General features: G+C 32.7%; 1 protein-coding gene across 9 annotated transcripts; it reads left to right on the plus strand.

Moving 5' to 3' along the window:
• The first annotated feature begins 673 nt into the window (after positions 1–673).
• Positions 674–10,287, plus strand: LOC131609271 (F-box/kelch-repeat protein At3g23880-like). 9 transcript variants are annotated; one of them, XM_058880955.1, is made up of 8 exons: positions 674–875; positions 1,010–2,291; positions 2,941–3,167; positions 5,176–5,312; positions 7,113–7,360; positions 8,137–8,190; positions 8,286–8,495; positions 9,741–10,287. In XM_058880955.1, exons 2-3 carry the CDS (start codon positions 1,059–1,061, stop codon positions 2,959–2,961), a joined length of 1,254 nt encoding a protein of 417 aa, XP_058736938.1. In that variant the 5' UTR covers positions 674–875; positions 1,010–1,058; the 3' UTR covers positions 2,962–3,167; positions 5,176–5,312; positions 7,113–7,360; positions 8,137–8,190; positions 8,286–8,495; positions 9,741–10,287. The 9 variants fall into 9 exon arrangements, with proteins under 9 accessions (XP_058736938.1, XP_058736937.1, XP_058736935.1 ...); XM_058880954.1 differs by lacking the exon at positions 5,176–5,312 and having other exon boundaries at positions 7,761–8,190; positions 8,283–8,495; XM_058880952.1 differs by lacking the exon at positions 5,176–5,312 and having other exon boundaries at positions 7,761–8,190.
• Positions 10,288–11,792: the final 1,505 nt, after the last annotated feature.

The following is an 11,792-nucleotide window of genomic DNA, read 5'->3' on the forward strand; positions in this document are numbered from 1 at the left end:
TATATTTTTGCACACTCAATAAAATGTATAAAATATGTTTTTTTAAATATATTTTAAAAGAATTTTGTTAGAATACATCCACTTGTATGAATATGTGTTTTGAAGTATCTTATATTTTTAAAATGAGGCATCTTATATTTCGAGTCTTATTTAATAAATTTTTAACTATCATATTTGCTAACACAATCCTTATAAAAAATAAAAAGGTCATTTTAGTTAATAGGAGATGTTAATTTATACCCATTTGTTTTTTTAAAAGGAGTATTTTAATAATATGTATCTTAAAGTATATTTAATTATTTTTTATTAAAGTTTTTTAAAATATTCTTTTTATAAAATCAAGTGGATGTATCTTATTAAAACTCATTTAAAAAAATATAAATTATTTTTTATCATCTAAAACAATTTTCAAACATATAAATTATTTTATGAATTTAATGAATATATACTGATTGTGTAAAATAGATTTAGTACACGGTGAATACATCACTCCTTTTCTCATATTTTATTTTATGATTTTCTTAAACATTTTTCTAAATTAATTTATAAAATAATTAATTTTTTATATAATAATTAAAACATAAATAAAAATTAAAACTCTTTCAAACAAACCATTATTTAGTTTTAATCCTTATGAATCTTAAATTAAAATAATTTTATTTTGGTAAAATTGTTTAAACTAAAATTTGCATCAAAAGAAAATGTTTTTCTGACTGGGCTAAGGGTTTCCTCCCTTTTGTAACAAAAAAATATAGGGTTTCCTCCCTACGCAGCTGCCACCACTACCACCGCCGCTTCACCACCCCCACCACCACCACCACCGTTTCTCCACCTAGTCTTCATCCACCTGTATCGGAGCGCCTCCTTCAAGAACGGTAAATAAATTTATTTCCGCAATTTTATTTTCATAGATCCTCGTATTTCTCGTTAATTACACGCTTGAATTCAATCGTTTAGGGTTTCAATTGTATTCAATAGGTACTGATTTTAATTTTTTTCCTTATTTTAGGGTTTCAATTATATTCAATAGGGGCAGATTTCATGAAAGCACAGCTCCAATGAGTGATCCTCCAGCTAAATCGCGTGCTCTGCCGGACGCCGAGTTGCCGGTAAGCCTCCCTGATGAACTTATTACTGAAGTTCTTTCCTTTGCCGATGCGAAAACTCTTATGCAAATGAAATGCGTATCCAAGTTTTGGAATTCTATTGTTGCTGATCCTAAATTTGTGAAGCTTCACTTTAAGCGATCTGCGCAGAACCCTCACCTGGCTCTGTTTTTGAGTAAATCCCACCTTGATGGGGATAACAGTGTTGTACCATTCTCTGTAAGTCGGTTGGTCGAGAACCCATTGATCACCCTTCCAAATAACCCTTGTTATGGATTAAGGGACAAGGAGTGCCGCTTTGTTATTGGTTCTTGCAATGGATGGCTTTGTTTGCTTGGTTATTCTTGCCTCTCTGAATACAGGCAGATTTGGTTCCGTTTCTGGAACCCTGCCACAGGTAAAATATCCCAAAAATTAGGGTACTTTTGGGATCATATGTTGGGCCTGTATACTCATTTTAAGTTTGCGTTTGGTTATGATAATTCATCGGAGACATATAAGATTGTGTTGTCGATTTTGGATGAAGCTGCAAATAGAACTAATGTGCGAGTTTTAACTGTGGGTGATAATGTTTGGAGATCTATTCAAAGTTTTCCTGCTGTTTCTCTTCCTTTCCGCTATACTAATCCTGGTGTGAATGATGGCGTGTATTTGAATGGTAGTCTTAATTGGTTAGCTCTTCGCCATAGCTTTCTATCTGATGGTGCTCATGGTTGGAAGAGCATTAATGTTAGACAGTTTGTGATTATTTCACTTGATCTGGGGACGGAGACCTACAGACAGTTGGTACCACCTTTTGGTTTTGATGCATTGTCACCTGTAGAGCCATCTATATGTATATTGATGGGCTGTCTTTGCTTTTCTCATGATGATAGGAGAACCGATTTTGTTATATGGAAGATGGAAGAATTTGGAGTTGAAGATTCTTGGGCTCAACTTCTTAGAATTAGTTACCAGGATCTTCAGAGTATGCATCATGACGTTGTTGACTTGCAATATTCTCAATGGTTGCCGTTGCACCTTTCTGATCATGCCAATACACTGATATTGGCTAACAAACAAGAAAGCCAGGCAATTCTATATAATGTAAGAGACAATACAGCAGTGCGAACTAGAATTACCGATGAAATACAATGGTTCTCCGCTAAGGTCCACATAGAAAGCTTGTTTTCTGACATTTTGGAAGTAAGTGCCTCTTAGACTATATACTTTTTTGAATTAGTCTAAAGCATGTATTGTTTACTATTCGTTACCAATCTTTTCTATTTGATGGCTTTGGTTGATATGGTTTAAGGCTTGACAATCTTTGAATCAAATGGCATTAGCTTGAAGGCGTTTCTTCCAAAAGGAAATTCAATTTTTGTATTAATTTTGTTTACTTCAAAACTTTGTTACAAATAATATATTGAATCGACTGATTTACTGCCTTGTTTAGAATTATGTTATCGGTATGTTTTAAATGTCCATTAATAAGAATGTTTTGTAAATTAATTTATAGTATTCTGCTTGATCTGAATTTTTTAAAATCAGATCAATTATTTCCACACTACTTTAGGTATTGGAAATTATTTTACTTTTATACCTTATAATGATAATGATATTGCTATACAATCAATTTTTTTATTACACAGCCCTTGTGTCACCGATGATGATATAAGCTTGCAGTCATGGCATCATGGCCAAGCTGATTTCCTTATTATTCAGAGAAAAATGAGCACATTTTAGAGAACTTTGCATTTTTTTCTTGTGTTTTTTTTCTCTTTATTTTTGTGTTTTGCAGTTTCATTCTCATGTCTAACAGAGTAATTTTTAAATTATGGATCTACAATCTTAGCTTCAGGCACTTCAACCCTAACTAATGGTACATTCTGGGATGGTGGGAGAAAGGGAAGTAAGGAGCTTATTGGAGCTACAGTCACATCAGTTACAGTACTCATTTTGTACAAGACATTTATGGCCCTCTTGATGTCTTTCGTTTAGGTTTCTTCGAAAACATTTGAAGCAACTCTCTGCTTAATAGTTGTTCTGTTTACAACCGTACTCCTGTTTGTTTAGAAGCAGGTGAATGTCTCCAAATCTTTTTTATAACTTAAGTGCACTGTTTTCAAGATCATTTGAGTATATTAGGAATATTGTTGTAGTTGCTCAAGATCTAGTAATCGATGGTTGGATGTTGCTCTTTGTTTCTCGTTATTTGGTTTTTCTGTCACATTGTGTGTTAGAGTTTTGAATATTGGCCATGATTCTCTTGGAATCAATGGAGAAAACTGAATTGTGATTTTATGGATTGTTAGTTACATTGGATTAGATCTTTTTATGTATCTTGTTGATGACCTACTGTAGCAGGTAAGACCTAGGGCTGACCGACACTTGTCAGTCAGTTAGTTACAATCTGTTAGATCTGTTATAACTATTCTAATTTCTAACTGTAACTAACAGTTAGTTACAAGGGTACACTAGTGTACATTAATCCTACAGTAAGCTCATGTGAGCTTACTTAATAAATCCCACAATATTACAGAGTGACTCCTTTAATGATGTGTCTCATGTTTACCCATTTAAAGTGTGAGTGTCATCTTCACTCTGATTCCAAAATATCATTTTAACAAAATTTCCTTTTAGGGGAAGCTATTTAATGGCAACAAATTCATTGCCAGTAACTTATTCATTAGACAAGGTTTTGCGACTAGCAAAAGGTAGCCAGAAAAACTCAATCGGTACATTTATTCAGCCCAGCTTAAAACAATGAGTATACCTATTGGTACAAGGAAAAGAAAGACATCTTGCTTCCGTTTATCGTAGATGCAGCAGGAGGTGTCAAAGTCCTGAGTGATGAGAGCGAGCAAGCAATTGAGAGATTCACACTTCTTCCCATGGTGCTCATTATTTCATATATTGCTTCATTTTCCTCTCACTCTAAACAATAATTGTGATGAACAAATCATGATTTGTACTTCCAACAAAGTTTCATGATTTCTTCTTCAATTTCTTTTTCCAATTCAATAGGACTTATCGATTCTTTTTTAGATTATATGGAATGCAATTTTAGTACAAGGCAAAGCATTTCTAGTTTAGAGATGAAAGTTAGAGATCATGCCATACTACAAGTTACGCAATTTAAATATCTTGGGTCCATAGAATCAAACACCGAAAAAGTAGAAGTTATTAACCGTCGAATTCAAGGGGTGGTTGAGATACAGGAGCGTCTCAAGTGTTTTATGTGATACCAAAAGTATCGCCCAAGTTGAAGGGAAAATTTTATCGTATATTTGTAAAACCGAAAAATGTTGTATGGGACAGAGTGTTTGGTGGCAAAAAACCAACACGAGAATAAAATAAGTATAGTCAAGAGGAGGATGTTGTGTCGGTTGTATGACATTGGTAAGACTAGACAAGAAAAGGTTAGAAATGATATTAGAGAAAAAGTTGAGGTAGCATCTATCATCGAAAAGATGGTGGAAACTTGGCTTAGGTTGTTTGGGCTCTTTGAGACAAGACCCGTAGATTTTGTAGTAAAGAGGGTAGAACAAATGGAGAGTAGTCAAATCACTTGATGCAGAGGAAGACCTAGAAAAACTATAAGCAGCACTATTAAGAAATATCTAGAGATTAATGAGATATGATATATTTTAGAACATTATGACGCCGCTTCATCCGTGTAGCTGATCCCACTTGGTGGTATAAGACTTGGTTGTTGATGTTTTCTCCTTTTAACACATTTAGTGCGGCATTTATAGGGCTCTATTTATACATGCTAGGATAAGATTTGGGCAAAAACATAGAAAGCTGGATTCATTTTTAACAGATGTCCCTTGGATTCATTTTTCGTTGATGTTAAATAAAGAAAAAATTTAAATTACTTTGTAATGCTGAAATGTTTTCATTTTTGGCACAATTTATTTTTGAAATTGAACCTACAGGATCATATTTCATTAGTTAATTATAGAAGCCATTGCAATTTTTAGTGATCATGGCTGATTGGGTTTTGGGTAGTCATTCTTACTAAATTGAGTCGAGTAGGCGACATGCTAACATGTCTAAAACCATATTTATTCTTTCAATTATTCAGATTCTAATGGTGAGAAGCAACAATCACCGACTTGATTTTACATGAATGGTAAAGCATCCTTGGTCTTCTGCCAAGCTTCCGTATTGCATTGTTCCAGATTTCCCCAAGCTCTATATAAAAAGACTTTCCGTTCTCAGGTCTAATTTAGATTTGTTTGTGCCAGCATTTATGCATGCTTATGTGATTGATCATATGATATTTTATGTATATTCTTTTTATTTTATATGATTTGTTTCTATGCATTATACCTATGGTTGATTAGTTACAAATTCTTTTATAAAATCTTCTTGATTGTATAATACCAAATTTGCTCTCTCTATTTATAGAATTCTAGCTAACTAAGGTAGTTACATAACGGTGTGATAGAATTCATCCTTTTATTGATGATACGATCTTCCGCCTTTAAACCCTATTAGTTTTTATCCAATAAATGCAATCGATCTCATTGCTTAAGAGGTAGGCAATTAGCTTTGCAATTCCAAACAGAAAATCAGCCGCAACATTTTAAAATTGCATAAAATTTTATTCTAATTAGACTACTCCAGTGTTGTCGATGGCTGGGAGCCAAAATCCCGTGATACCGTCCGCTTTGCGGCGCAATTATAGTGGATCATGGCGGAAAAACCCGCTATATTGGCTGATATTTACCCTTGCGAAAAGCCCAAAAACCGCCATGTATATCCAACATAGCGGCCATGGCGCCGCTATATGATAACACTGACTGTTATGGAAATTCACTTTTAACTTAAATCAAATCAAAGTTTCTTAAAATATCTTTTAAACTATAAAATTTTATAGTTCGCTTTTCCAATAAGCATTGGATTATTTGAGTTTTAGAGATCTATGTACTCAACATCGTGCTATAGCAGCAGCCAGTGGCTACTATTGGGAGTTGGTAACGGAGTGGTTTGCTATAGCGGGGTATCACTGGCGGAGGATGGGTTAGTTATATGAGGGGGTCAAATATGCATTGATATAATTACTGCATTTATAGCAATTATGATTAGAATTGTGTTGGCATAGTGGTTATGACCCTTTGTTTTCCCTTCAAGTATCGAAGTTCAAACCTAAGTATTTCCATTTTGATAGAGTATTTATTTATTCTTGGAAAAGGAAAATAAAAAAGATGCAAAACCAAGATTACCAAGGTTCGATCACGTGTCATCATAGTTCAAAAGTGTCCTCGACCACTACGGCAAAGCGCGTATTATATCATATAACACGAATAGTATAGTATATATACAAAACTTTGGGGGTGCCATAACCATCCCTTGTCCCAACAAAGCTCTGCCACTGGAGGCTGTAGTGTCCACTATGCGATCAATATTGCAGATGTTTGTGGCTGCTAAATGCTTCCAACAGAAAAACCTTGTTTTATTAGCCATTTTTTGAATTTAAAATGTTAGTGGTAATTTGTCAGAGGAAGGGGAAATTTGTTAGTGGTAGGGATTGAACCCTGGATCTCCTACATAATAAACCTTTGGTTACTTTATTCCTTTCAGCATTAATTTATACAGTATTATTAATTATTTATTATGTTAAGAAATTCCGAATAGTGGACATCTCGCAATAGCATTTTTAAGACTAGTTGCGATGCGCCGCTATCCGGACTTGATAATCATGATAGAGATGTCAAATAGTAAATTCACTCTCTTCCATCTTCATTCTCTTTCCGTACGAACCTTCAGTTATGTTAGAAAAAAGAAGAATGAAGCTAGGTATCATATATTCCATCTTGTTTACCATTGGATTTTGGAGCTTGTAAATTTGATTTCTCATGCAATCCAAACATATCTAAAGGATAATAACTGGCTAATATTTTAAAAAGTTTGAATTTTTTTTACTTTTCTGTCAATTAACTTTGTGATCACGTAATTAATCATAAAAAACTTCAATTTTGGTAACTAATTTTGTATTGTTACTTGTCATTTTGGCAGGCATCTATCAAGCTCTTTCAAGATTACGTTTGATTATAATAATTTATCAGACACTTGGAACGTGGTGGTCCGTGGCGTTAAAGCTCAAGGAGAACCGGAGTGAGAGCTTTCGGTTTCGGTGACATTGCTTTGATAATATTATTAGTTTTCTCTTGGTCTCTTCAGTTGCACTATATTTATCCCCGGGTGGCTGGTGGTGTGTATTTGATCGACGCTCTTAACTGGTTGGCCATTTACAATAATTTCAGGTATGATTAGAAATTGGAATATTATTATTGTCGAACAATTAGTGATTATTTTGTTGGTTTGGGAACGGAAAAACTATTAGGATATAACAAATATTGGATAATTATAGTAGTTAAAAGATAGTAAGTTGATAAGTTTGTTAGGAGTTGTTACTTTGGTTATTCTTAGAGCATTCACATTCAAAGAATCCATTCTGGTTCTTTAAATAGACTCCACTAAATTTTTTATTATTTCTTCACCCATTCCAATTATGTAAACAACTCATCAACATTTTTAAAATATCCATATAACTCATCAAAAACTTTAAAATGGGACCCATTAAACTCACTTTATATCTCACTAGTTAATCATATATACATATTTTTATCTAATTAAAATGATAAGCTATGTTCTTTACTGCAGAAACGTTTGCAAGTTTATGGACATGCTTTGAACATCAATTATCCATAAAATTCTGACATAGAAACCTAGGTAAAAGTGAAGGAACGGTGCAAAAGCACCAATAATGATGCTCTTAGAAAGTCTTTAAATAGCCCTCCATTGGTAGAGGGGAAAGATATCTTTGAATAATTAAATTGTGTCTAGAGAATTATTTAGTGTGAAAGGAGTGTAAGTGCTCTTTTGGAGTTGCTTTGTGTGCAAGGTTATCTTCATTGTAAACTTGTTGTATCTTCTCTTTGAATCTCACTACATGAATAAGAAGTTCTTCAGCTCTTTGCTATCTTTATCTCTATTCATTTGAGTTTGTTTTACCCATTCCTCTAATCTTGAATATTAGAATTCTCAGGTTCCTATCAGGAACACCGGAAGTTGCTTGCCCTTTGATACTTTGGTAAAGTTCTCTACTTGTTGAGCCATATGTTGCTCTTTTAATGAGCTGTCTTTGTTTTCTCATAATTTGATAATACCGATTTTGTCATGTAGCAGATAGCGGAATTTGGAGTTGAGAAGTCTTAGACTCAAGGGTTGTCAATGCACTTTTCTGAGAATGGAGATACATTGATATTGTGAAACAATTTAGAAGACCAATCAAGTCTCTATGATTGGAAAGTAAATAGAGTAGTGAGAACTATACACTAAAATATGTTGGCTCTTTTCCAAGTATTATGTTCAAACCTTGGTTTCTTCTTTCTGAAAGTAAGTTCCTCCTTCATTTTACTTGTTTCGAATTGTATTATTAGCATATATGTTCTTTAATAGTTTGTGCGATCTTTTTTTTTTTTTATGGCTTTGGTTGATTACATTTTGAATGATTATCTAAGGGCTGTTGTTAAATATCAGCTGTAGTGGCTGCCGATGCTATCACGTAGTGGGTTTTGAACAAATCGCTACTATTCCGCGATACACTAATTATTACAAAGTATTGTCAAATACAGCTATATAGTACTCGTAGTGGAATTTGAATAAACCACTAACTTTGCACTATCTGCAATTGATTACACTGTTGATTATGTACAAGTCAAGGAAATTGGTGGCGACAGGGAACATACAGAAGCAATTTTTTGGGTTCTTTGTTTATGGAAACTTCCTTGTTTTTCATATATGCTTTAGTGTATGTTTAGAAAACTAGCATCACTGTTCACAATACTTAGCCAACTCTGTTTGCAGAAGCAACTCCTTTTTTACTCATCAGTTTGCAGAAACAAGCAACTCCTTTTTTACTCATCAGTTTGCGAAAGTTGGAAAAAGTATTGCCCTAAGTGCAACTTCAATTGAAATATGCCCTTTAATTTTACAATAGTTAGTGATAAAAGGCTTCTAGTTCTCCCCTTGATACCATGGACGTAAAATGTGCATGTATGGATTGCATTTTCTGCTTAATGATCCTCTTGAAGTTTTTATTTATGAATGAATAGGTCAGCTAAGGTTAAGAGTACGGATAAAAGGAATGTAAATGTTGTTCAAACCACCTTTGGTCCAAAAAGTGATGCTAAAGCATACAAATGGGAATAAGGTTCTGTAGGATAAACAACTTATATCACAAGCGCACTAGTATAAACTTACATAAGCTATTTCTATAGAAAATGATAAAATAAAATTAAGTTGTTTTCATTTATGCTATAAGTTGTTTTTATAAGTTATTTATGAGAACTTTGGACAATGAGCTGAAAAAAGTTCATGAAAAATGCCATTAGCAGTTTTCATAAATTCTCCCAATAGGTCTCATAAAATTTATGTCAGGAGATAATTCTTCATGCATATTAGGACCCTTGTTTTATAGGTTAATGCCTTTTATGGTTTTCAATATGCTAAGCATATAGGCTAGTTAAAAGCTTAGTAAGTATAACTTTTGAGGGGATGATTACTATGGAAGAGATGTTATTTTCTCTATGTTCACAATATTTAGATTTCTAACCATTTCAAAACTTTTCTATTTGGCAGAACGTAGATGCTCATTTAAGGTTGATGTAAAGATTGACGACATCTGTAATCGTCAAACAGTTTTGTTGGAGCTTCTCCCTGGAAAGTTGCCTTATGTTCAGAGGTTCTGAAGTTGTCTTTTTCTTCTGTGATGTTGGTGTTCTATTGCTGTTCCCATTCTTCGTCACAGGCCAGCTGCATCAAATGAGTTCAGTTCAACAAAACCAATGGACATGTTGTGTGGGAACTAATGTTCATGAACAAAATAAGATAAGTTTAATGGGAAAAGACAGGCTTTTAAGCAATAGATGTGTAAATAGCCAAATATTGTGGACCTGATACTTGAAACTGGTTTGAGTAAAGAGGAGAAACCAATAAAACTAACAAGGCATCACCAAAGATTGTTACATATAATTCGTCGAATAAATAAAGTGATCCTATCCTATTTACTGTTTAGAAATTGAAAATCTACGTGTCTTTTAAGCATTAAAGTGTCTTTGCAATTTGATATATATTCAACTCATTATATTGAGCTTAGCACTCCAATTAAATTGTTCATTTTTTTAAACATACCTTATCTTCATGGATATGCACTTTTAGTATGTGTACATTACCTGGCTAGTCATCTGTTTTTTTTTTTTTTTTTAAATGAGCGCTGTTATAGTAATTAAAAGAGGTTATTTTATTGTTTTTTTAGTGTGTAAAAAGTCTTAAAAGTCACTCCTTTTAAAAGGGAGAAAGAGGTTTATAAGAAGAGAAATTGAAATTGTAATTAACACCATAAAATTATATTATTTATAATTAAGGGTAATAGATATTTTGTCATCTGTCATATATTTGAGTTTTGAGAAAAATCTGTAAAAAAAAGTCTAAATTTTCTCTGCCATTATGCCATATAAAAATTACTCTGTTTTAACCTTAAAAAATCTAATCATAAAAAATAATGAAGTGACATGTGAACTGTGAACATGTATCTTAGTTATTGTAACTTTATTTAAAATAAATTACGCTTGATTGCAGTTTCATTATTCTTTTTTTTTAGTCTTGGTTTTCATTTTAAAATTCGAATTTTTGACCTCTTTTTTAAGTTTTTTTTTTCTCTGAGTTTTAATTCCTCTATCAAATTGACATCAATTTTTATTGACATGATGGGTCAATGCAACATATACCAAAATTTAATCCATATCCTTTATTTAATTTAGAATTAAATATATATTTTTTCTCTATAAATAATTTAAAATTTGATTTTAGTCCGTATAATTTTTTTTTTTAAAAAATAATCCTTTTCAAATTTTTCGTCCATATTTTTTATTTCTACTGTCTATTTGGTCTATTGGAAGTTGACGTGACATGTCATATCACTTAAAATCAACATGATAGTTTACGGCAAAAAAATCACGTTATATTCCGGAGGTTTCAAACCTCTCTGATTCGTACACATGTATTTATATCAACAATTGCTTGTGTTTTTATTTTTGCATGTTCTTTACCTTTTTCCTCATTTTTTCTCTCACCACTTGATGAAACATAACTGTATGTTCTTCACCTATTGCCAATTACAAATAGGGATGACAATTTGACCCATCTCCAGCGAATACCCGCAAAAATATCCATAATGAATAGGGTAAAAATTAAAAATATGGGTACGGGCATGGGCTCGGGTAATTATCCATTAAAATATGCAGGTATGAGTGTGTTTACGGTGATTTTCGGTAAACAACCGCTAGTCCTCCAAACTATAGTTTATACTTTGGTTACTCGCAGGATCGACTAGATTGATTCTAGAACATAGTCAAATAGTTGTCTTTTGATATAATTCAGTTCATATTTCTTGGTTTTTGCTTCGAAACTTGTTTATGATGTGATCATGTGGATAATTTTACGAAATAGACTTGTTATATACATAAATATAACTTTGACGAAATGTAAAAGAAATGTAAATTGCAGAAATGTAAAATACAAGAATGTAAAGTACAGGAATGTAAAATAACGGTGAACGAAAAAAGCTTCGAATTAAAACTAAACGAAAGATGAAGATATTGGAAAGATACTTGAATAAAGAAAAATACAAAC

Source organism: Vicia villosa, linkage group LG6 (assembly GCF_029867415.1).
Source record: "Vicia villosa cultivar HV-30 ecotype Madison, WI linkage group LG6, Vvil1.0, whole genome shotgun sequence".
NCBI lineage: Eukaryota > Viridiplantae > Streptophyta > Magnoliopsida > Fabales > Fabaceae > Vicia > Vicia villosa.

What these genes read in the sequence shown, in the direction of transcription:
- LOC131609271 (XM_058880955.1), top strand. Translation starts at nt 1,059, where the DNA reads ATGAGTGATCCTCCAGCTAAATCGCGTGCTCTGCCGGACGCCGAGTTG. An exon ending in TGTTTTCTGACATTTTGGAA is followed by an intron (nt 2,292 to 2,940) that starts GTAAGTGCCTCT and finishes CTACAATCTTAG; the next exon opens with CTTCAGGCACTTCAACCCTA.